Here is a 26,340-nt window from a genome sequence, read left to right as displayed (position 1 = left end):
AAATTGTAAACTGCTTTGCACTTCTCAAAGCAGACTGGCTGCACTGGCAGCAAGGTTCCTTTTATGTGAGCTTCAGTTGTTGTTCAGTTGCATTTGGCCAAGGTCTCGGTGGTTGGTGATAAATGTCGCTGTTTGTGTGGAGTCTGCATGTTCTCCCTGGGCCTGCGTGGGTTTCCTCTGGGTGCTCCGGTTTCCTCGCGCAGTCTGAAAGGCGTGCTGGTTTAGTGCATTGGCCGTGCTAAATTCTCCCTCAGTGTACCCGAACAGGCGCCGGAGTGTGGCGACTGGAGGGGGTTTTCACAGTACATAGTACTGGATCCTTAGTCTAATACCATACCACTAGTACACATACCAATGTGAAGAATAAGCCAGGTTGAGAGCCAGGGTTTATCTCACCTTCAGAGTATTTTTTTCCCCATGGAAGTGTACAAATTAGAGGGATCTCTACTGCACTCCACTGCAGTGTTAATGTCAGCTGACTTCCAATACTAAAAAATAAACTTTAAACTTTGTGTCCTGTGGTGAGAAAACATGAATGATTTGTACTGACCTTTCCCAGCAGTTTTGTAGTTTCTTGCCCTGTTCCTCTTCGGGCTGAAGACAAACCTCTTTGTTATCCTGATGAATAGTTAATCTGAAAATGAAGGGAACAGTTGTAGTGGTTTGTTTGCATCCTGCCATACGCATTCATGTAGAACAGTGGACAATAAGTGTGTTGCCAACATTAACCCAAAGGCAACCTCAACTGATCAGCATAGGATAACATAAAAACAGGTCAGCTAGTCCATGCCAATGCTAACACTCCACTCGAGCCACCTCCCATCCTTTCTCATTGAACTTATCAGTATTTCCCTCAATTCCCTTCTTCCTCATGCTCACGGGCTTTCCTTTTAAGTATTTCACCCAGCTACTCCATGTGGTACAAGTTATAGATTCTCTCCATTCTTTGGGTGGCACAGTGATTAGCACTGCACAAGGGACCCAGATTCTTAGCATTGCTGCTTCACAGCGCCAAGGACCCGGGTTCGGTTCCCATCTTGATGTGGATATTGCACCGTGTCTGTATGGGATTCCTCCGGGTGCGCTGGTTTCCTCCCACAGTCCAAAAGGCGTGCTGATTAGGTACATTGGCCATGCTAAATTCTCCCTCAGTGTACCTGAACAGGTGCCGGAGTGTGGCGGCTGGAGGATTCTCACAGTAACTTCATTACACTGTTAATGCAAGCCTACTTGTGACACTAATAAATAAACTTAAACTTGAAGAATTTCTTCCAAATTGCCTATTTGAGTTCTTGATGACTAACTGATATTGGTGATCTCTAACACGCTCTTCTCTGCGAGTCGAAACATTCTATCTAATGTTTTCTGAACCACTTTAATGTTTTTGTCATTGATGCATTGAAGGGATAAGTTCTTGATGAGTGAATGAGAGAAAGGAATAGAGAGTTGATGGAGCAGATACGGAATAATGTGGGAGGAGGCTCATGATGGACATGGCAGAGTGAAATTCATGGATATGTTCCATTATGCTTTGGGGGTACACAGTGCAAACCAATTAACCAGAAACTGTGTTTCTTTAAAAAAAGTAGCGAAAGCATGTGCTTCTGTAATACAATCCCGTGAAACTATAGTATTACACAAACAGATTAAGGGCATGATCTTACTGGTCATTCACGCCATGCTCCCACTGCAGTGAGGTTGGAGAATTTGGCACCCAGCCAAATCTCCGTTTATGGCAGCAGGATGGGAAAATCCGGCCAGCATGAACGGTGATAAGATTCCAGACTGAGAGGAAATGACTTGTGTTTGAGCAAAATTTATTGGCCAACCCGTCCGTGTAAGAGTTGAAGCTTGCATGTACTTGCATGTTGGGAGCATGTTATTGCTGCGGATGAGTGGGCAACTTAACACTGCTTTTAAAGATGTGCCAAAACCCCCTGAGGCTTATGTAATCTTCAGGCATGGAGTACATTGGAAAGGGATAATCTTGCCATAGGAATCTCCGATCTTGTCTGTGCCTGCCCCGCTGCTAGTGAGAACGGACAAGTTGGTGTCCCTGCCAAAACTCCACTCACACTCAACAGCACCGGAGAATCCCAGCCACGAGTGAGGATGGAAGTTTCTGGCGTATATTTTTCTCCAGTATGGAAATGAGTTGTTGCCTTTCATTGGTGAGGTCTGCCTTGAACTCTGCAATCCTCCTCACATACATGGCCCCAACCTAAGATCCATTCTTTATTGACAGCAGTTAGCTTGTATCATGGTTGTAGTGAATAGTGGTTATGTAACTGAATTTTAATCATTAACCTTTTTATATCATATGCGTTGTTGCACTTTAATTGCATACTAGGTACATTTCCATTTCGTATTCCTGGTTCTTTGGACCAAGGTAAGAAATTAAACCTTTTGATTGGCCATGCTAAATTGACCCTAGTGTCAGGGGGATGAACAAGGTAAATATGTGGAGTTACGGGAAGAGGACCTGGATGGGATTGTGGTTGGTGCAAACTCGATGGGCTGAGTGGCCTCTTTCTGCGCTATTGGGGATTCTATGATATCAACCTTAGGAGTCCAAGGCAGAATCTTGGCCTCTTCTTCCCCGCCCCCACCTCCATTGGTGAGAATTATTTTTTGGCGGGACGGTATTTAATCGAGCAGAATCGCAGTGGGTTGGGACCCCATTGCCTTTCCCCTTCCACCTCGATTTCAGCTTGTTGTGGGAAGGCCCAGAGATGGTCTTTCACTGCCAATTCATGTGTCCAAGCCGACAATAGATGCCCACTTAAAGGCTTCATCCAATCACCTCTGGTACCCAATCCTTCCCATCCACCAGCCTTTGTTGCCTGTTGCCAAATTGTCCTTGGACTGATTTGCAACGGCCATTTCAGAGGGCAGTTAAGAGTCAACCATGCTGCTCCATATCACAGTGAATTAGTACAATGATTTTTTACATCTTAAAAACAAGGGTTGGGTTGCTGCTGTGCAGCTCTTCTCTCCCAGAAACGGATACAACTATTCACTATTTCTATTAATTTAAGGATTCCTGAGATTTAATTTTAGAATGTTTTCTTGCCTCTGGCGGTGGTTGGGAAGGATTGTGCCAACCAAGGAGCGTATATGGGGTGGTGCTTGATTGAGGGACCTGGCATCAGTCCTGCCCCCCCCCCGCCCCAATATCATTTGCCTATGCTTGGGTTCCTCTTTGACTCTAGGCTTTGGTGGCTGTAGTACCAGCAATAATCATTGCATTCCCCCCATTCGCCCAATCCCATCCCTCTCCAAGGTAAGTATAGAAGAGCAGCTGGCCTCCTGTTGATGGCTGACTGCGGGTGTCTCTTCCGCGATCATTGGTCCTGGGGGGGGGAAGGGCCACTGCTGACCTGTTTAGTGCCTGAATAGCTAAATAGGCCTTCTCCAAAAGTGGAGACCTCCCACGAGATTTTTCCTCCCCTCCAAACTTTAAGAGGGCCTTAAGCAGCCAAGGCTGACCAAACTGGGAACTTTGGCGATGGAATACATTGGGGAGGTATTGGAATAGTGGTATTGTCACCCAGGGACCCATGGCTACAGGGTACTAACCCATTGCGATTCTCTTTTTTTATTCATTTGTGGGACGTGGGTGTCTCTGGCTGGCCAGCATTTATTGCCTATCCCTAGTTGCCCTTGTTCACAGGGCAGTTGAGAGTCAACCACATAGCTGTGGCTCTGGAGCGGGGACCCAGGTTCGAATCCCACCTCGACAGATGGTGAAATTCAAATTCAATTTTAAAAAAATCTGAAATTAAAAGTCTAATGATGACCATTAAACCAGTGTCGATTGTCATAAACACCTGTCCCGTCCACTAATGTCCTTTAGGGAAGGAAATCTCCCCCTCGCCTGGCCAACTCCAGACCGTAAGAAGTCTCACAACACCAGGTTAAAGTTCAACAAGTTTATTTGATAGCGTATGTGCTCTGTTTGAGACCAGAACTCTCCACTCACCTGACGAAGGGGCAAACCCCCCAAAAGCTTGTGGGTTTACTATCAAAAAAATCTGTTGGACTTTAACCTGGTGCTCTGTGAGACTTCTTACTGTGTTTACCCCAGTCCAACGCTGGCATCTCCACATCACCACTCCAGACCCACAGCAATGTGATTGACTGACTCTTAACCTGCCCTCTGAAATGGCTACAGCTCAGTTCAAGGGCAGTTTAGTGATTGGCAATAAAAGCTGGCCCAGCCAGCAACCCCCCCCCATCCCTGAACGAATAATTAGTGGGGAGGAATTTTAACACTGGCACCCCCCCCCCACCCCAGATCAAGCCTGAAATACCGGCATCCTTGGTAAGTCATGATGTGGAGATGCCGGCATTGGGCTGGGGTAAACACACAGTAAGAAACCTGGTGTTGTGAGACTTCTTACTATCCTTAGTTAGGTCATTGGATGTATAGAATATAAAGCCAGAAAATTACCCTAACTTTGATTTCTAAAAAAAAAAGCACCAGTTCTGCTCAGTTGGAGCATTGTGGCCATTTCTGGGCCCCACACTTTCGGAGGAATGTGAACGATAGAAAGACAGCGGAAGAGATTTATTACAAAGTCGAGGGATTACAGTTCAGGGAAATAGACCAGTGAAACTGGAGTTGTTTTCCTTGGAGTCAGAGAAAGCCAAGAGGAGATTTGATACGGATGTTTGCAGTTTTAAAGGAATTCAGATATAAAGTAAATGAAAGGATTTCCAAGAGTCAAAGGCCCCCGATAGCCAGAGGGCAAGGATTTAAAATGGTTAGCACAAGAGACAGAGATGACAAAAAGAAAACCTTTCACACAATGCGTTATTAGGAATTGAAATGCAGTCTGTTAGGGCGGTGGGTACAGATTCATAAGTATCATAGAATCACAGAAAATAGAAGCAGGAGTAGGCCATTTGGCCCTTCAAGCCTGCTCCGCCATTCATTTTGATCATGGCAGATCATTGAATTTAATACTCTAATTCTGCCTCCCCCCACCCCCAGCCCCATATTCGTTGATCCCTTTAGCCCCCAGAGCTATACCCAATTCCTTCCTGAAATCACACAGCGTTTTGGCCTTCACTATTGTATCTTTCAGAATGGAAGCAAACTACTGCAGATCTGAAATACAAACAGAGAACAGCTGGAAAATCTCAGCAGGTCCGGCAGCATCTGTGGAGAGAGAATAGAGCCAACGTTTTTGAATCATCTGCATGACCAAGTACTGCCCCTCTCTCTGACTGAATTTCTGTTTGTCTATTTTACCCTCTCTGCCCTCGTTTGCTTTCCATTTCCCCCCTGGCGTCCGACACGCTGTTTACCAAAACTCGCTTTCACACCCACGTTTTCTTACTGAGCGACTGTCTCCATCTCTGACAAATCCCACGTGGATTCCAACTGAAGTACACCATGCTCCCCCCCACCCCCTGCCTTCCCCCACCTCACCCCCACCCACTCCGCCACTCCATTCGGATCAACTGCCACGTTCCTCAGGTTGTCCTCTGACGCTCTGCACCTTTTGTTCTGCCATTCCGATCTCTTAATGGACACTCTTAACACCATTCTCAGCCCTTAGCATCACCGTTTATATTCCCTTTGTCTTTTTTGTCCATGTCAGTCCTGTCAATCTTGCACCCCAGCTTCCTCTCTGTGGAGGCTATAGTTAAGAAAGTCCACCAACGCCTCTACCTTCTCAGGAGACTAAGGAAATTTGGCGTGTCTGCTGCAACTCTCACTAGCTTTTACAAATGCATCATAAAAGGCATTATTTCTGGTTATGGCTCCTGGTCTGCTCAAGACTGTAAGAAATGACAAAAGGTCATAAATGAAGCCCGGTCCATCACTCAAACCAGCCTTCCATCCACTGACTCTGTCTACACTTCCTGCTGCCTCGGCAAAGCAGCCAGCAGAATTAAGGACCCCACACACCCCGGATATTCTTTCTTCTACCTCCTCCTGTTGGGAAAAAGATACAAAAGTCTGACGATGCAGAGCAACCAACTCAGGAACAGCTTCTTCCTTGTTGCCATCAGACTTTTGAACGGACCTACCTGTATTAAGTTGATCTTTCTTTACACCCTAGCTATGACTGTAACACTACATTCTGCACCCTCCTTTCCTTCTCTATGAACAGCATGCTTTGTCTATACAGCTCACAAGAAACAGTACTTTTCACTGTGTGCTAATTAATGGTGGCACAGTGGTTAGCACTGCTTCCTCACAGCGCCAGGGACCCGGACTTGATTCCTGGCTTGGGTCACTGTCTGTGTGGAGTCTGCACGTTCTCCCAGTGTCTGCGTGGGTTTCCTCCAGGTGCTCTGGTTTCCTCCCACAGTCCAAAGATATGCTAGTTACGTGCATTGGCCATGCTAAATTGCCCCTTAGTGTACCCGAACAGGTGCCGGAGTGTGGTGACTCAGGGATTTTCAGTAACTCCATTGCATTGTTAATGTAAGCTTACTTGTGACTAATAAATAAACTTTACACGTAACAGTAATAAATCAAATCAATTACTGCACTCCCCCTGCGCCCCCACATGCTCGTAATATATAATTCTTGTCTAATTTTCCTTTTCCTCAGCCCTGACAAAGGATCATCCAGACTCGAAACGTTGCCTCTATTCTCTCTCCACTGTCAGACCTGCTGAGATTTTCCAGCATCCCCTGTTTTAGTCCAGGATCAGTATGGATGGTTGACCATCCCTCCGAAATGGGGTTGGACACATGAAAGTGAGAGAACTTAAGGGGAAGGGGCAAGGAGGGGGGAACAGGACTAAGTGGCTGTTCAAAAGAGCTGGGGGAAAAGGTGGTGGGTGGGCTGGTTTTCTGCACCCTACTGTTCGTGGACTTACTTGTTTGGCTAGGAACTGGCACCTGTGGCAAAACAGGAAATAGCTGAGCACACTTTAGATGTTATGATTGATTTTAAATTTGGATGATCCCCTTGCTCGGTGGGGATGTAGTCTGTGATTTTTTTTCTCTCTTTCTTGACTTGTGTGTTGCTAGTCAGAATTCCAGTGGAAACCGAGAGAGGTTGGTGCCAAAAACTCAATAACACTGTGGGAAAGTACTAAGGGTGAGTGAGCAAGCAGTGGAAAACATGATTAATCTATTGCACACGGATGACTAAACGCAGCAGTTACGGGTCTGGACAGGTAATATATTTTAACTCCTTTCACCTGCCCTGGAAGCTCCACAAACCTACCCCACTTAACCGTGGGAAACTATAACCACTATCTTGCCAGATTTCTCATATCCTCTGACCAACATTGCACGCATGTTGTCAATGAGCCATGAGGTGCGGACAGAGGGAAGTATGGGTTTTAAAATGAAAGAACTTGCATTTGCAGAACGCCTGGGCATTTACATAAGAACATAAGAAATACGAGCAGGAGTAGGCCATCTAGCCCTTCGAGCCTGCCCCGCCACTCAACAAGATCATGGCTGATCTGTCGTGGCTCAGTTCCACATTCCCGCCCTCTCCCCATAACCCTTAATCCCCTTGCATATCAAAAACCCATCAACCCGCGTCTTAAAAATATTTAGCGAGGCAGCCTCCACCACTTCAACAGGCAGAGAATTCCAGAGATTCACCACCCTTTGAGTGAAGAAGTTCCTCCTCAACTCCGTTCTAAACCGTCCCCCCTTTATCTTGAGGCTGTGCCCCCTAGTCCTACTGTCTTTTCTGAGCGGGAAGAGTCTCTCCACCTCTATCCTATCCATCCCATTCATCATCTTATATGTCTCAATGAGATCTCCCCTCATTCTTCTAAACTCTAACGAGTACAAGCCTAGTTTATTCAGCCTCTCCTCATAGCTCAACCCCCTCAACTCCGGTATCAGCCTAGTAAACCTCCTCTGCACTCCCTCCAAGGCCAAAATATCCTTGTGTAAATGCGGCGACCAAAACTGCACACAGTACTCCAGCTGCAGCCTCACCAATGCCCTATACAGCTGCAGCAAGACCTCCCTACTTTTATATTCAATCCCCCTCGCTATGAAGGCCAGCATCCCATTCACCTTCCTGACCACCTGCTGCACCTGCAAGCTGGGTTTTTGCGACTCATGCACAAGGACCCCGAGGTCCCTCTGCACCGTCGCCTGCTGCAGTTTTTCTCCACGTAAGTAATAGTCCTTCCTACCAATATTCCTACCAAAGTGGACCACCTCGCACTTGCCAACATTAAATTCCATTTGCCAATTCCTGGCCCATTCGCCCAGCCTATCTAGATCCTTCTGCAGGCTCTCCACACCCTCCGCGCAATTTGCCGTTCCACCAATCTTGGTGTCATCAGCAAATTTCGACACCATACACTCGGTTCCCTCCTCCAGATCATCTATATAAATGGTAAAAAGCTGAGGCCCCAGCACCGACCCCTGGGGCACTCCACTAGTCACCAACCGCCAATCTGAATAGCACCCATTAACCCCCACTCTCTGCCTCCTATTTGACAACCAATCCTCTATTCACGCTAACACCCTACCCCCAACTCCATGTCCCCTGACCTTCTGCAATAACCTCTTGTGAGGTACCTTGTCAAACGCCTTCTGAAAATCAAGAAAGACCGCATCCACCAGCTCTCCTCTATCCACCGCCCTAGACACATCCTCATAGAACTCCAACAAATTCGTCAGACACGACTTCCACTTAATGAAACCGTGCTGCGTCTGATCTATCAAGCAATTCCCCTCAAGATTTGTCTGTAATGTCCCAAATGAATGCCAAGTGAGATGAACGATCGGTTCGTCTGTTTAAGTTGGACAGGTAGAATGATAAGTGCCAATAAAAGAGCTTGCATTCTATCTGTAGTGCCTTTCGTAAACTCAGGATGTCCCAGGCTATTTTTATAGTCACCATTTTAATGCAGGGAACCTGGACACCAGTGAGATTTGCAAGAGAAATCTAGTTTCTAAAATAAATATTCCAGCATGATCTATATGTTTGAAGGAGGGCAATTGTTTGTCCTACCCCTGCTCTTCCCTTGATTAGCGGCATTGGTGCAATATCTCATCTAAAGTTCAAAGATGTGTTGGTTAGGTGGATTGGCCATGCTAAATTGCCCCTTAGTATCCTAATATGTGCAGGCTGGGTGAATTGGCCATGCTAAATTGCCCTTTAGTATCCCTCGCTAAATATTTTTAAGACGCGGGTTGATAGGTTTTTGATAGGCAAGGGGATTAAGGGTTATGGGGAGAGGGCGGGAATGTGGAACTGAGCCACGACAGATCAGCCATGATCTTATTGAATGGCGGGGCAGGCTCGAGGGGCTAGATGGCCTACTCCTGCTCCTATTTCTTATGTTCTTATGTAAAAGATGTGCAGGTTAGGTGGATGGGCCATGCTAAATTGCCCCTTAGTATCCCAACATGTAGAGGTTGGGTGGATTAGCCATGCCAAATTGCCCTTTAGTATCCCAAGATGTGCAGGTTAGGTGGATTGGCCATGCTAAATTGCCCTTTAGTATCCCAAGATGTGCAGGTTAGGTGGATTGGCCATGCTAAATTGACCCTTAGTGTCCCAAAATGTGTAGGTTAGGGGGGATTAGTGAGGTAAATGTGTGGGGCTACAGGGATAGGGTGGGCCTGGATAAGATGCTGTCTCAGAGAGTCAGTGCAGACTCGATGGGCCAAATGGCCTCTTCTGCACTGTAGGGAATGAGGCAGTTCCAACAATCCATCAGTTGCTCAGCGATGTGCTGAACGATTGGCCCAAATGACATGCTCGAGTTCTGGAGAAGGGCTTGAATTTACATGGTTATCATTTGGGGGCAAGAATGCAGAGCATTACCAGCAAAGCAAGCTGACATTGCTAGCAAAAGTGCAAAGTTTTTCTCCCATTCTATATATTTTTTATTGTTTCGTAGTCTTACTGGCACGGTGAGCCAGTTCAGAGAAAGCATTGTCACTTGTTATCTTTTAGAACTGTTCTTGTTCACTTCATGCCAAAAACGGAGAGTTGGGGGAAATTGATTGCATGGAGGGTGGAGCAAGTTGCAATGGTCTTATCATTGAGTCTCAACCCGAGGCTTTAGTTTGCCTCAGTGACCTGACGGTGTTTCGGATACTCACAACCTATAACGAAGAGATTTTTGCCACTTGCTCAAGTAACCAGGGAAAGTTGTGAACAAAGCAGTTAAATACTTGATGGGTGGGATTTTATGGCCTCGCTCAACCCAAGACCAGAAAATCCCACCTGAGGTCAACAGACGTTTCCATTGTCCACCCCTCGCCTGCTCCACTTCCACGGCGAGTGGGGCAGTAGAATTCCGGCCAATGTACAAATTGTACACCCATTTGGAATTCTAAAACAATCAAAGTCTTGTTTATTTTCTAATCAATATTATTAACAGATATACAAATATAAAGACTAATGTTTAAGTCATCTTAACTTCATCCTGACAAGACCGCAGTTGTGCATTGAATAACAATTGGTGGTGAGACAATGGGCTCCTGGTATTATCACTAGACTATTATTCCAGAAACTCAGCTAGTGTTCTGGGGACCCGGGTTCGAATCCCGCCACGGCAGATGGTGAAATTTGAATTCAATATAGAAAAATCTGAAATTAAGAATCTACTGATGTCTATGAAACTGTTGTCGATTGTTGGAAAAAGCCATCTGGCTCAGTAATGTCCTTTAGGGGAGGAAATCTGCCGTCCTTACCTGGTCTGGCCTACATGTGACTCCAGAGCCACAGCAATGTGGTTAACTCTCAATGGTCCTCTGAAATGGCCTGACCAAGGGCAACTAGGGATGGGCAATAAGTGCTGGCTAGCCAGCAACACCCATGTCCCACAAACAAATTTAAAAAAAAGACGATTTACTGGACCTGTGTATCTAAAGTAATTTTCCTCCAGGTGATTTTCTCCCTCCTATCATCTCTTGGGAAACCCAGATTGCAGGCGTTCAGCCTTCCAGGTGCATCATTTGCTAACTCGCCAGGTCACCAATATTGAGGTGACTGTTGAAAACTGCAGACGTTTGATCACCAGGTTGTCGCATTGAAACTTTAAATCGTCAGCCTTCTTGTCCACGACATTTTTGTTTGTGTTTCAAGGAAAATTACAACCAATGCATCCATGATCACAGCAGCCACTCCTTTTAAAGCCCCGGGATGCAGGCTAATGGATCATGGGGACTTGTCAGCCATTGCTTAATGCCGGCACTCTCCTCTCTGAGTGAGACAGTCACCACAAAGGCCAGAATTTCACCAGCACACCCCAGGCGAGGCTCGCAGAACGGTATTCCCCGTTAACCTCAGGCAGAATCTTAGAGCCTCAGCGGGCGTGCCGGTAAAATTCGGACAAATGCCTGAGATGCTGTCTTTTGAGTGAGATGTTAAATTGAGGCCCTGTCTGTCCCCTCAGGTGGACATGAAAGATTCTACGAAACAGTTTGCAAAGAATTGCCTTGTGTCCTGTTCAATAGTTATTCATCAACCAATGTAACATAAAGCTGATTATATGACTGCTATCGTATTTACTATTCATGAGACTTTGCTCTTGCAATGTTTGCACTTCAGGAGAACTTGATTGGCTCCCAAGTGCTTTGGGAAGTAATTAAGATACTGCCCGAGTAAAGTTGTGAAAGTTCATGAAAGTAACAACACGTTATCAGAAAATAAATAAATTAAAGGAGCTACAAATGGTTGTGAATGTAGCTCAATCCATCACGCAAACCAGCTTCCCATTCGTTGACTCTGTCTACACTTCCTGCTGCCTCGGCAAAGCAGCCAGCATAAGTAAGGACCCCACACACCCCGGACATTCTCTCTTCCACCTTCTTCCTTCGGGAAAAAGGTACAAAAGTCTGAGGTCACATACCAACCAATTTAAGAACAGCTTCTTCCCTGCTGCTGTCAGACTTCTGAATGGACCTACCTTGCATTAAGTTGATTTTTCTCTACACCCTAGCTATGACTGTAACACTACATTCTGCACTGTCTCGTTTCTTCCTCTATGTATGGTGTGCTTTGTTTGTATAACATGCAAGAAACGATACTTTTCACTGTGTGTTAACACATGTGACAATAATAAATCAAATCAAATCAAAATCAAATATGTTCAAACTCCTCCATGAAGATTTCAGCATCTAATTCAGACTAAGATAAACGCAAATTACTGCGGGTGCTGGAATCTGAAGCAAAAACAGAAAAATGCTGGAAAATCTCAGCCGGTCTGACAGCATCTGTGGACAGAGAATAAAGCCAACGTTTCGAGTCTAGATGACCCTTCGTCAGAGCTGGGGGCTGACGAGGGGACGAATGATCACCTAGACTCAAAACATTGGCTCGACTGCTGTCAGACCTGCTGAGATTTTCCAGCATTTTTCTGTTCTGATTCAGACTGACACTTGAATGCAGTATCGAACAAATTGTGCATCGTTGGGGCAGCAGTTTTCAGGAGATATTGTTTGGAAGAACATAAAGTATTCCTTGACACAACTCAAAGAAGAGCAGGAGTGTCTTCTGGGCCTCCTGGCCAGCAATTGTCAAACACCATTACAACAGACTTTCTGGTCTTTTTTTTCATTAATGTTGGCTGCTTTCTTTGAACGTTTTTGGTAGTTGCCTTTCTTACCGTTAACTATGTTGCAAAAGTACACAACTAGCTGTGAACCATTTTGGAATGTCTGAAGAACATTCAAGGCACTGCACTAAAGTGAGTTCATTCCTCCTTTGTACTAATTCTATCCATGCACCATAGCCACAAGCAAGCAGTTCTGAGTGAGAGGTCTGTAGTAGCCATCTAGCCAAATTATTGACCTGTCAACATACTAACCATTCACTCATTCAAACACTCACTCCCTAGCTCAATCACTCATTCAGAACTCATTGAATTGCAGCCTAGGGGAGGTAGTGGCCAGGCTAGTTATCCAGCCACCCAGAGTAATGGTCTGGGGACCCAGGTTCGAATCAATAACATTTTAATTCAGTTTTGAATATCTGCAATTGTAAGTCTAACAATGACCATGAAACCATTCTCGACTGTCGTAAGAACTCAATCTGGTTCACTCATGATCTTTAGGGAAGGAAATCGGTCATCCTTACTTGATCTGACTTACATGTGACTCTGGAGCTGCTGTAGCAATGTGCGTAACTCTTAACTGCCCTGTGAAATGGCCCAGCAAGCCACTCAGTTCAGGGGCAGTTAGGGATGGGCAACAAATCCTGGCCCAGCCATCGATGCCCACATCCCTTGGAAGAATAAATGCAAAAAAAAGCCCTCAGCCCAGCTCAAGGTTCTGACCTTTGGTTACGCAGTGTAATTAGCAGTGAATATATTTATTTACATTTGCATTAGTTTGCTTATATTAGAAGTTCTTTGTGCTGCTCTTAATGGAGAACAGCTGTCAGAACAGCTGACAGTTTTTCTGAATTAAACTTTGGCTGCAGGGAACCAGAAGCTAACATGCGGGCGGCATGGTGGCAGAGTGGTAGGCACTGCTGCCGCACAGCTCCAGGGACCCAGGTTCAATTCCGGCCTTGGGTCACCGTGCAATGGCTGATCATTCTCTTCCCAGTGGCTGCACTTTGTGAGCGCACCAGAGTTGTTACAATTTGAAAAGGGATACCACACTCATTTAGGCCTTTTGTTTTATGTTGGTAACAAACTGACCTTCAGAAACAATAAGAGTTACCCAGGTAAGACAGGAAGAGAACCTTTCCACATGTGCACCCAATGTCATGCGAGAGATACAAAGTCACAGAATTCCTACAGTGCGGAAGGAGGCCATTTGGCCCATTGACTCTGCACCAACTTCCTGACAGAGTATGTTACGCAGGCCCTCTCTCTAGCCCTATCCCCTCTAAGCCACACAGTGTACCATGGTTAATCCATCTAACCTACACATCTTGGGACACTAATGGGCAACTTAGAATGGCCAATCCACCTAAAATGCACATCTTTGGACTGTGGGAGGAAACCGGAACAACCGGAGGAAACCCAAGCAGAGAAGGTGCAGACAGATGGTCACGCAAGGCTGGAATCAAACTGGGCCCCTGGCACTTTGAGACACTAGTGCTAACCGCTAATCAGCATGTTTCTGTGCCTCTCACTGGCATGGCATGGAGTGTGAACCTGGTGTAGAGCAAAGAGCTTTCAGAAGATAATGCTTCCAAGCTCCTCTCTGATGGCTCAGCAGATTTATCCAGTGAATAGATATTCTGATGTTGCGCCAGGAATGTTCGATCACTGATCAGTGCAGCAATCGCAGAGGCAGTGATGTGGGCTTTCCATTTTAATTAGGAACCCCTGGTTTTGTGAGGGTTGCCTTTTACTAATCATTCTCTTGCAAGCCTGACTATAAGTCTGCACGTATGGATGCCAGGTGAAGAAAGGTTCAGGCTCGAGTCTGATGGGACTTGATGCTTAAATAAAGCTAACTTACTAGCTAAGCTAATTTATTTATCAGTATCACAAGTGGGCTTACGTTAACACTGCAATGAAGTTTCTGTGAAAATCCCCTAGTCACCACACGCTCTGACTCCTGTTTGAGTGCAGTGAGGAAGAATTTTAGCACGGCCAATGCACCTAACCACGCCTTTCAGACTGTGGGAGGAAATTGGAACACCCGGGGGAAACCCACACAGACATGGGGAAGGTGCAGGCTCCGCATAGCCAGTGACCCAAGCTGGGAATTGAACCCGGGTTCCTGGCTCTATGAGGCAGCAGTGCTAGCCATTGTGCCGCCCATAGGTAACCATTACTATAGTACGTGAGAATAATGACTGCCTGAGCGACTGCAACAGGACCGTGTACCAGAGGTGACCCGGGATGTGGGGGAGAAAGTTGGTTAAACATTTATTTCGGAAAGCTTGTTTTTGGTTTGGATAATACTAGCTTGCAAAGAATGACTTCAGACGTGTAGTACTTACATAATTTCAGTCCTGCTGCAGTGAGTTGATTTTGGAAGTATCTGAAAGCTTTTGATTATTTTCGGATGCAGTCTATCCACAAAGTGAAAACACTGACATCTCAGTGGCAAAGCTGCTGTCTCAACTGGTGGGGTGAAGTGGTGGGGGGGCAAAAGAATTGAGAAGAATTTCACAATTGGTGTAGAACAAAAGGTCAGGTCATTTACTTCTCAATCAAGTTAGGATTGTTTAGAAATTCAAAGAAGCCATTGTTAACAAAAATAAAAGTTTGGGTTTCAGTACTCACCCTCACTCACAAAGAGGTGTTGTAGGAGAAAGAATGTTGTAATAGGAGCTGTAATCTGAAGTCTGGCTTTCATTATTCTGTGGATGTTTATCTGGCTGAAGAAAACAAATTTGAACATGTACTTAAATCACACAAACCTTCCAAGCAGAGTAATGCCAAAGGATAAAACACAGCAGCAAGTAAGAGCAGAATTTAAAGAGACGTGGACAGAGTTTTCCAGACCTTCCCACCAGCGGGGCCTGGCAGAGAGGGTGTGTTTTTCAGTACATGGCTCGGTCTCGCTTGGAGCTGGTGTACTTGGTCACTGCTTTTGTCCCCTCTGGCCTGGCAGTTCCCTGGGCGGCAGGAGGCGCACGGCGGTCTGGATCTCCCAGGAGCTGATGGAGGTCATGGAAAACCCCGTGCGCATCGGCAGGACTGGAAGATCCTGCCGCCAGGCAATGGCAGGCCACCTCTCTTCTGGAAAACATGTCGCACAGGTGGTGGGGGGATTTTTGGTTTTGAGGAGCTTTCGGTAAAGGAGGGGGTTGGTGGGGGAGAGGAGGTGATATGACAGTATCAGGAAGAGAGATCCTGAATTCATGGGCATGATGGCTCAGGGTCCTACCCCCAATGGTGGAGTGCCTGGAGGGCTATGGCGTTACCCACAAATATGAGAATTAGGAGAAGGAAAAGGCCATTCGGCCCCTCGTGCCTGCTCTGCCATTGGATCAGATCATGGCTGATTTGATCGTGGCTTCAAATGTACTTTGGTAAGGCAGGGAGTCAGGAGAGTGAACAGATGGAAGGAAGCTGAAGGATAGAGCGCATGTTTCACTTGAAGCCTGAATGGTACCCTGAAGCTGGGTGAGGCTGGCAGGAGCGGAGTAGGATTGGTGTCTAAGCCAGGTTTCTGGCTTGAATTGACCAGGATGGCCACCACTGAGCCAAGTTCTGACTCCAAGACATGATGGTGTGCACATAATTAAATCAGTGAAACGGCATCCTTGGTGGCATCAGAGGGATGAAGTTGGGTTCCATTGATATACACATGGAAGCTGGTCCCGTGCCTAACTGAGAAGCAGAAAACAGATAAGGAAGAGGGGAAGTTGCAGGTCATGCCCAAAGCAACCATGGAGGTCAGGCAAAAAAAGCCATCGGAGGAAAACAAATGTTCTTGCACGGGACGGCATGGTAGTTAGCATCGCTGCCTCACAGGGTCAGGGACCTGTGTTCAATTCCAGCCTTGGCTGGCTGTGCAGTGTTTGTACATTCTCCCCCATGTCTGCGTGGGTTTCTTCTGGTTGTTCTGGTTTACTCCCACAGTCCAAAGATGTGCCTGTGCTATTCGAGTTATTCAGTCTGTACTGAATTCCCTAAAGGACAGTCTACCTAGACCTAATCTCCATAACCTTGTGCATTGATCATGACTCATCCTCTTCAATCTGCACATCTTGCGACATTAAGGGGCAATTTAGTTTAGCCAATCCACCTAACCTTTGGACTGTGGGAGTAAACCAGAACAACCATAAGAAACCCATGCAGACACGGGGGAGAATGTGCAAACTCTGCACAGCCAGCCAAGGCTGGAATTGAACCTGGGTCCCTGAGGCTGTGAGGCAGCGATGCTAACCACCCGATGCCGTGCCGTGCAAGAACGTTTTTGTTTTCCTTGCGCCTCTTGTGACACACTATTCAACATTAAATTTGTTATGCAAATTAAAGTTGTATCTTGATAGGGCAACGGAGCTGGGTTTGAGAGTTTTGCAGAGTGGAGAGTTGACAATAGTTTAAGGATGGGTGTTGAGCAATTGGGAAGGTTGTTGATTGAATGTCAACAGGCTGGGGAGAGATGGTGGTTCAGAGGTTGGGGGGGTTCAGGTGAGCCGGGGGAGCAGGTGGGAGGATCTTGAGAAAGTGACGAACCTGAGGGAAAGGTAGAGGGGAGGTTGCAGAAACAGCCAAGTTAGAGGTAAACTTAATGGTAGGGTCAAGAGAGGTCAGGGTGGCAATGGGACAAAACGGTTAAAGCTGCAATTGCTGTTGGTCTCTGTTTTGTAGATAAGGAGATCCTTAAGTTCCTCAAACAAATATAACATGGCTTGTAAGATTGTTAAATTCAAAGAAACTTTGAGTCATCTATTGCAACATATGGGTCTGATGAAATTTTATGGACAGTTCATGTGCAGTACACTGGGTCTTGCACACAGCCTGAAAAGTGCTGCAGCAGATGCTGGAATCTGAAATAAAGGCAGAAAATCTCAGCATGTCTGATAGCCTCGATGGAGAGAGAATAGAATAGAGTAGAATCTCTCTGAGGAGAGAGAATAGATGTGGAAATGCTGGCGTTGGACTGGGGTAAGCGCAGTAAGAAGTCTAACAACACCAGGTTAAAGTCCAACAAGTTTATTTGATAGGAAGCCCACTGTCTATTGGGGTTTGCCCATCGTCAGGTGAGTGGAGAGTTCTGTTCTCAAAGAGAGCATATAAAGGCACAAACAGTTTTGCAATCTGATGTCCAATCTGATACTTGGCGATTAATACTTGGCTATCTGATAGCCAGGTTCTGCACACGTGAGGATGGCTTCAACCGGGGTCTTGGGTTCATGTCACACTATCTGCAACCCTCACGACTTGCCTGGGCTTGCAACATCTCACTTACTGTCCTGTCTGGAGACAATACACATCTTTCTAACCTGTGCTTAATGCTACCTCCACTCACATTGTCTGCACCTTTAAGAATTGATTAGCTGCGAAGACTCGCATTCTAATCAGTATTCTGTAAACTGTGTGAGCCTTTATATGCTCTGTTTGAGAACACAACTCTCCACTCACCTGACGAAGGGGCAAACCCCAAAAGTTTGTGGGTTTACTATCAGATAAGCTTGTTGGACTTTAACCTGGTGCTGTGAGACTTCTTACTGAGAGAGAATAGAGCCAACGTTTTGAGTCAGAGCTCTGACGAAGTGTCACCCTGACTCGAAACTAAAGTGAGATGATGCGGCAAATTCAAAACGCTTTGAATGAACAGAATCATGAGTGAAATAAACAGAAAATGCTGAAAAATCTCAGCAAGTCTGACAGCATCCGTGGAGAAAGAGAGAGGGTAGAGCCAGCATTTTGAGTCAGGAGGAGCTCTGACTCAAAACCTGCTGGGCTTTTCTGCCCTTAATTCGAGCATCCGCAGTAATTTGCCTGAATCAAGAGTGACACTTGGTGAATTTAATTATTACACCGCTTAAGAAAAGTATTGCAGCAAACCCAAGTAAGAGACCCGGCACACAGACAAAACCAAACACTGATTCAGGAAATTAAAGTTAATGCAGAACACTTGTAGCTTTAGCTTTGCCAGTAATGCATCGTGTTAAGTGGCAAAAACATATCGCAACTATTTTTGAACTAAGTGCAAATATCTCCAGCTTAACAGTTTTATACATTTAAATGTAAGAAGTGCAGACCTGTCTGGAGGGAGAAGTTTGAGAACTGCAGGTAGGCGTCAGGTCCACAGTCACTGGAGTTGAGATGATAGCACTGAGAGTTTGATTGTGAGCTCCTTTATATGCTTCTACTTACTTATGCTTGATGGGAGCTGAATATAATGAGTTGGTAATCACGTGGTTTCTTTGAAATTATGATAATCTGAAGCATGGCCTGATGCCAAGTTTGGGCTGAATTGAAAATTAACAAGCTTTGTCACCCATCCAAACGTTCACTGCCTTCCCACAGCGGTCAGTGAGCTTTTCTACTGCTGAAAACATTGTGAAGTTTACTAGTACAGCTTGCAGCATTTACAAAGCACTGGGATTGTGGAAATCCCACTGGAAGCTGTGGGGCCAAGGCTCCTCTCTCTATTGTTAATTTTGCGGAATTTCCCTGTCCCTCGACCAGCCACGTGTTTTCATTTAAGAATCGACACGCTTTGGTCAGAAAACTGTCTTTTCAAATAAAAATCACTACACTGAAATAATGACTTGGAAATGCAACAAATGCGCGGCATTTTGTAAAAAGAGAAGTAAAGTTTTAGTCACAATAGGCTTACGGTAACACTGCAATTTAAGTTACTGTGAAAATTCCTAGTTGGTACACTGCAGGAGAATTTAGCACGGCCAGTGCACCTAACCAGCACGTCTTTTGGCCATAGAAACTGGGCACACTGGAGCTCATCTGCTTAAGACTTCTTAAAAGGTGTTGTTTGTGCTATTTGTACTATTCGTTAATTGGTTTATCTCCTTTTTTTTGTGTGTTCCTTTCCCTTCTGCTCCATCGATACTTTCTTAAAAAGAGGTTTGCGAACGTAGACAATGTCTCCAGAAATGCTTTGGTTGTAACGGTCACTACCATGGGGTTGGCACTCGGACAGAGGAGTGCTAAATACCACCTCTGTTTCACAAAGCAGGGGACCACAACATTCGTGGTGTACACACTTGGATATCTGGGTAGCTCTTAAAGTTCTTAAAATTTATTTATTAATGCCACAAGTAGGCTTATATTAACACTGCAATGAAGTTATTGAGAAAATCCCCTAGTCACCACATTCTGGTGCCTGTTTGGGTACACCAAGGGAGAATTTAGCATGGCCAGTGCACTTAACCAGCACGCCTTTCGGACTGTGGGAGGAAACTGGAGCACCCGGAGGAAACCCACACAGACATGGGGAGAATGTGCAGACTCCACACAGACAAGTCGCCCAAGCAGGGAATCGAACCCAGATCCCTGGCACCATGAGGCAATAGGGCTCACCGCCGTGCCTCGCCTAAAGGTGTCGGTTACCCGACTGATCTCATCCTCCGGAACACTCCAGGGGACTCTCAGCCGTGCACAGAGATGTTAGAATAGTGACAGTCGTTGGGTTTGCAGGGTTTAATGCCTTCGTTGTCTTATAATCTGCAGGGGATAATGCCTTCATTGGAACAAGGTAACGTGCAGTTTTTATGGGATGGCAAAGTTTCCTTGAGTGCATTGAGACGCGTGTGATACTTGTGGGTGTCAGGTCAGGTCTCATCATATCAGCCCCGTGATCTTTTCAAAGATGAAACTGTTTCCATTCTATTATCATGTGGGTGGCATTATCAGCTATGCCACAGGACCCAACCCCAAGGCTTTGATCAGGGACAGCCTTGCCCTGAGCTCTGTGCACATGCATTTGGAAATGGGCCACTGCAGCTTCATCTTTGGTGAGGTTACAAAATTGGGGAGCTTCTAGATACAAAGGAGGCTTGATCACCATGCCATACATTTGACAATGAATTGAATAGGGTGCTGCTTTTCAACAACTTTCGGCTAAATTAAAGCCCGTTTCATAGCGCTGTGGATTTGATGGATATTCCTTGGAGTTCAGAAGAGTGAGGGGTGACCTTATTCAAATGTGTGAGATCCGAGGAGTCTTGACAATGAGATGTTTTCGCTATTGGGAGAGCCTCGACCAAGGGGACCTGGATACAAGATAAAGGGCTGGTCATTTCAAACAGAGGTGCGTAGAAATTTCTACTTGCGGAGGGTGGTGAATCTCAGGAATTCTCTGCCCCAAAGGGTGGTGAAGGCTGGATTATTGCAAGTATTTAAAGTGGAGGTGGATAAATATTTGACAGATGGAGGAACAGAGGGCAGTGGCACAGAGAAGGAGCTGAGGCTGGAATGGACCAGCCAGGTTCGCATTGAGTGGTGGGGCAGGATTGAAGGGCTGAAAGGCCTACTCCTGCTTCTATTTCTTGTGTTCGATGTCAGTAAAATTTCCTATCAGCAATTTTTTTCAACTTGCAGTCTGTTTGAAAAGTTGTGCGCTCTCTCTCTCTCTCTGCCAATTCTGAAATTTCCAGCCTCACTCAACGCAAAGCCATAAAATCCTGTCCGAGGTCAACAGACCTTCCGTCGTTAGCTCCGATTCCCATGGTGGGCGGGGCGGTAAATTTCCGACCTGTACTTCAGCACGTGCTGTTGATTTAGACAATCAAAAGGCTGTGTTTCGAGGTAGCGATCCACCTTTTATATATTAAATCATTTGAGGATGGTATAACGACACTTGGACCGAGCTATATTAGGAGACGCAGCTTCAGGAGTAAGGGTGGGATGAAAGTAGATTGCCCATCTGGAGAAAACGTTGGAACAGACTTGATGGTCGGCATGGCCTGTTCCTCTGCTGAGATTTTCTAGAAATCATATCGGCAAGAATGTATAATTCCCATCATTTACTGCATGTTTTATTGCCCTGTTTTTCAAAGAATTCATGGTGACATTGGCCGATGAGTCATTAGTAGAAGTTACTAAGCATCAGTTTGTGAGTGTGGGGGCGTGGTTGGGATTCATCTGCAGTTGCTGGCTTCTTCTGCACACGGGAAGTGGTCGGAAAAAGAGGGCAAGAGAAATGAAGCACAGAGGTGACAGTGAGAGCGCTCTGCATGCCAGAGAATGTTGAGTCTTGGGAATCAGGGGCATTTGTTTCCCTCCAAGCCTCAGAAACCTGCCCCCACCCAGCAACTCCCCCCCCCCCCCCCCCCCCCCCCCAAAGACCAAAAAACAGGCTGAAAGGGGGCAAGAAAGCCCGGAATGTGTGGGAAACAATCGCTCCTTCACCAGAGCGGCTGATGAATGGCGAGCTTGCTGTCCGGTTGGGGGTGGCCAAATCGGAAGCCTTGCTTGGAAACAGCAGTAGGTTGCAATAGAAAGTAATCTAGACAAAGGGCGTTTCAACATGAGGAACTTCAACCTTTTAACATTAAAGTTTATTTATTTGTGTCACAAGTAGGCTTACGTTAACACAATGAAGTTACTATGAAAACCCCCCTAGTCGCCCACACTCCGGCGCCCATTTGGGTACACTGAGGGAGAATTTAGCGCGGCCAATCTACCTAATCAGCTCGTCTTTCGGACTGTGGGAAGAAACTGGAGCACCCGGAGGAAACCCACACAGACACGGGGAGAACGTGCACAGACGGTGACCCAAGCTGGGAGTCGAATCCGGATCCCTGACGCTGTGAGGTGGCAGTGCTAACCCCTGTGCCTCTATGCCACCATCCGTCCAGGTCACAATTGTCGGGAGAGGGCCCCTTCATAGGAGAGCCTGACACTGCTGCACGCAGACAGAGAGGGAAAGGCATGTCCAGGCATGCCTCAAGCACTGCTCCCAGTCTGCGCTGAGAGGCTGCCCACAGATTGCGAAACTGGCCTCTCGCAGTCTGTGGTAACCTGGGCGCCAACTGGAAAGCCCCAACTAGCCTCCTTTCAGTTCTTCTCTAATGGTCTTTGATTGGCTACCCAACACAAGCAGTCCTACCCTGTACCCCCACCTCGTCTCCATGAAAATGACCCTGGGGTGGGAGAGAACTCGGGGATCGGCACGCAAGCCACCAATTTCCATTCCAGTCCACAGCTGGGCTCAGAAATCAAGCCTGGGCTCTCGAATCCCACCCAGAATGGGCCCAGTGTCTCTGCAATCTCAACCCAGCCTGAGCTCTGCTTGTAATAAGACATGATGTGGGTATGCCGGCGTTGGACTGGCGTAAACACAGTAAAAAAGTCTGACAACACCAGGTTTTAGTCCAACCTATTTATTTGATAATATACTCACAAGCTTTCGGGGTTAGCCCCTTCGTCAGGTGAATGGAGAGTTCTGGCCTCAGACAGAGCATATAAAGCACAGACAGTAATCTCTAAACTCTGTGCTTTATATGCTCTGTCTGAGGCCAGAACTCTCCATTCACCTGACGAAGGGGCTAACGCCGAAAGCTTGTGAGTATATTATCAAATAAATAGGTTGGACTAAAACCTGGTGTTGTCAGACTTTTTACTGTAATAAGACAAGCAGAGTCACTCGGCAGCACTGCACCATCAACTTTTTCACACGCTGGGGTGCCACACAATTAATTCTCTGAGTACAGGTCTCCACCGTCCCCGATACCTTGACACAGGGAGCCTGCAATATTCCAGAAGGGAGTGGAACAGATACTCAACTTTGCTATTTAGAGGGCGACAAGCATTTAAAAAGGCTGGTGGGAAGGGGGGAGGGAGGGAGGAGGGGGGTTGGGAGGGAATGGGGGTATTGGTGAGGAGTGGGGGGGGGGGCAGAGTGGGGGGTCGGGGGGTGTTGGTGGGGGGAGGGGTGGGGGTGGGGGTTGGATGGCAAACCTTTGGAAGAGGAGCTGATGCAGCTGGTCCTTAATACAAAGGGGAAAATCGATGAACACTTAATATTTCCAAAGCTGATGTGGAAATGCTGTCAGCACTGTGGGATTTCTAAGAAAGGCATCAAGTACTCATCCAGGTACTTTTTAAAGGATGTGAGGCATTCTGCCTCCACACTCCTCCCAGACAGCACATTCCAGACACTCACCACCCTCTGGGTAAAATAGTTGTTCCTCAAATCCCCCTAAACCTCCCACCCCTCACTTTTTTTAATTTGTGTCCACTCGTAACAGACCCTTCAGCTGAGGGGAACAGCCTCTCTCCATCCACCCTGTCCATGCCCCTTATAATCTGAAACATCTTTCAAGACTTTCCACTAGGTAGCTGGCTTGTATTCCTTTGCTATGTATAATGGGGTTTGTAACAGGATAATTTGTGGCTCGATAATCAATCTACGTTAGCAAGGCATATTATATGTGATTTAACTTTGTGGTGCCACCCACATGATTATCTCGCTCACACAAGGAACAAAACAAAACCTTGCTGAGCCATGACTAAGGGCCCAGTTTGTGGGGTTCTTGAAGCTGTTGTCTGTTAGGACTAAGAAAAAGTTGCATTAGCCCTTTTCAATTGGCTACAACCCTTTCTACTTCATGCTTAAGAGACCTTGGGCGGGATTGGGGGCTCGCCCCCAAGACTGGAAAATTCCGCCCGCCGAAGGCAACTAGACCTTTGCATGGTCCATGTCCCACCTCGCTATGATTCCCGTGGCGGGCAGGTTGGGACAAATCCACCCCTTGTGTTCCAAAATCCCCAAGAATCACTATGCTCCATGTTCTATCGATCGCACGCCAGTTGGTGAACAGTAAGACTGGACGCTAACACTTCTCACAGTGAAAGCTTTATCCACTGAGGAAATTCAGAGAATCGTAGAAACCTAGAGTGCAGAAAAAGGCCCTTCGGCCCATCGAGTCTGCACCGAGCACATTCCTACCCAGGCCCTACCCCCACATCCCTACACATTATACCCACTAATCCCTCTAACCTTCACATCCCTGGACACTAAGGGGCAATTTCTTAGCACGGCCAATCAACCTAACCCGCACATCTTTGGACTGTGGGAGGAAACCGGAACACCCGGAGGAAACCCACACAGACACGAGGAGAACGTGCAAACTCCACTCAGGCAGTGACCTGAGCTGAGAATCGAACCCAGGAGCCTGGAGCTGTGAAGCAGCAGTGCTAACCACTGTGCTACCGTGCTGCCCAGAGAAGTTTTCTTTGGTTGCACGAAGGGCCACCTGTCTTTTTTTTTTACACAACTATTCCACCTGTGGGCAACGCAGCAACGTGTTTTGCAACTTGTGGCGTGATATATTACACTTTCGACAAAATAGAATATTTGCCAAACAGTTTTATCCCGCAAAGAATCACTTAATAACTACCTTTAGGGTAAGTCAGTTGTTACTTGTGCGGTTTCGTTTTAAAACGAGCAGGTGCCCTGATGATACCAGCAGTGTATGATTCACTTCAATGAGGATTCATCAGACAATTAATTCATTGTTGCACAAAAACAAGAACTCTGCAGGGGAAGACACTGGGATATCCAGTCAAAATTTCACTTAGGGTGGACTCATAGAGGGTGAGATTTTATGGCCCCACTCGCCCCAAAACCGTAAAATCCCGCCTGAGGTCAACGGACCTTTCCGTGGTCCACCCCTTGCTCGCTCCGATTCCCACAGTGGGTGGAACGGTAAAGTTCTGGTCAGGAGGCCTGGGCCAAGATTGGAGGTTTCTTTGACACCCCATCATCACCTCTTTCAACTATTCCACTGTCTCCAAATTGCCAGACCGGGAAGCAGAAACATTCCCCCGTCTAATTGTGAGGGAGGGTCAGTCTGTCTTGGGGGCTGACTCAAATTGGTCATAACTTTGGTCTTATTGACTGCACATCCGCCCTCTCGCTGAGACAACCTGTTGGCAGCTCCCTAACATTGCATGATTCAGCTGCTGAAGTATTTGGCCAGTCCTGAATTTGACTATTCAAATGTACTCCTGGCTGGCTCCCATATTTGATCACTCATGAACTTTAAGCCATCCAAAACCCTGGCCTCTTGCCTCCAAACTCATGTCAAGTTTACAGGAACACAGGACATTGGAAAAATTCAACAGGTCCAGATAGATGCTGCCAAGCAGGCCGAGTTTCTTCAATTTCCTCTGTTCTGGTTTCAGATTCCAGCAGCCGTCCACAATCTATTGCTTATTCACACCAAGTTTAGTTTGTTTTGTGCCTCTTGACTACCTTGGTTCGCTGCTAAGCAATGCTTTGGCTTCCAAAGTCTCACTCTTGTTTTTAAATTCCCCCCTATCCATGCCAGCTGTACATCATTGAAGTTGCATTATTCCAGTTCTGGACTATTGAGCAACATCCAATTTTTTTTTTAAATCACCCCTCTCTTGACAACAAATGGGACTTTCGGTTGCCAAGACCCTCAGCTTGGAAATTCCCTCCCTCAATCTCTCTTTCCTCCTTTCAGGATGCACCTTAAGACCTACCACTTTGAGAAAGCTTTTCCCATCTAACCCAAAGTCTGCTTCTGTGGCTTGATATCATACTTAAGAACATAAGAATATAAGAAATAGGAGCAGGAATAGGCCATCTAGCCCTTCGAGCCTGCCCCGCCATTCAATACAATGGATGGCAATGCACCTATAAGGTGCTTTGGGGCATCTTACTGCTGTAAAGGTGCCACGTAATTGCAAGTTGTTATATAGATAGATAGAATAGGATAGAATCCTACAGCGCAGAAGGAGATCATTCAGCCCATTGAGTCTGCACTGACCACAATCCCATCCAGGCCCTACCTCCATAATTACATGCATCTACCCTAGCTAGTCCCCGGACACTAAGGGTCAGTTTAATATGGCCAATCCACCTAACCCACACATCTTTGGACTGTGGGAGGAAACCGGAGCACCCGGGGGAAACCCACTCAGACATGGGGAGAACGTGCAGACTCCACAGAGACAGTGACCCAAGCCGACAATTGAACCACGGTTCCTGGCGCTGTGAGGCAGCAGTGCTAACGCC

The 26,340-nt window shown here is 46.5% G+C and overlaps 2 protein-coding genes across 7 annotated transcripts in view; one reads left to right on the top strand and one right to left on the bottom strand.

Moving 5' to 3' along the window:
* Positions 1–18,705, bottom strand: part of LOC145360373 (C-X-C motif chemokine 5-like) — a 28,292-nt gene extending 9,587 nt beyond the window's left edge. The window contains exons 1-4 of the mRNA XM_080215555.1: positions 18,590–18,705; positions 15,153–15,247; positions 14,867–14,990; positions 551–634 (exon numbers count right to left, since the gene is read on the bottom strand). Coding sequence (XP_080071681.1) covers positions 551–634; positions 14,867–14,990; positions 15,153–15,225 — 281 coding nt within the window. The 5' untranslated portion in view covers positions 15,226–15,247; positions 18,590–18,705. The remainder of the gene's footprint in view (positions 1–550; positions 635–14,866; positions 14,991–15,152; positions 15,248–18,589) is intronic.
* The window catches only part of rassf4a (Ras association domain family member 4a), a 244,262-nt gene that overhangs the window by 39,384 nt on the left and 178,538 nt on the right, over positions 1–26,340 (top strand). The window lies entirely within an intron of this gene.

Source organism: Carcharhinus amblyrhynchos, chromosome 31, assembly GCF_965287045.1.
Source record: "Carcharhinus amblyrhynchos chromosome 31, sCarAmb.v2.hapA, whole genome shotgun sequence".
NCBI classification, from domain to species: domain Eukaryota; kingdom Metazoa; phylum Chordata; class Chondrichthyes; order Carcharhiniformes; family Carcharhinidae; genus Carcharhinus; species Carcharhinus amblyrhynchos.
The sequence above is the reverse complement of the archived record's forward strand: the minus strand, read 5'-3'. Positions and strand labels throughout refer to the sequence as shown.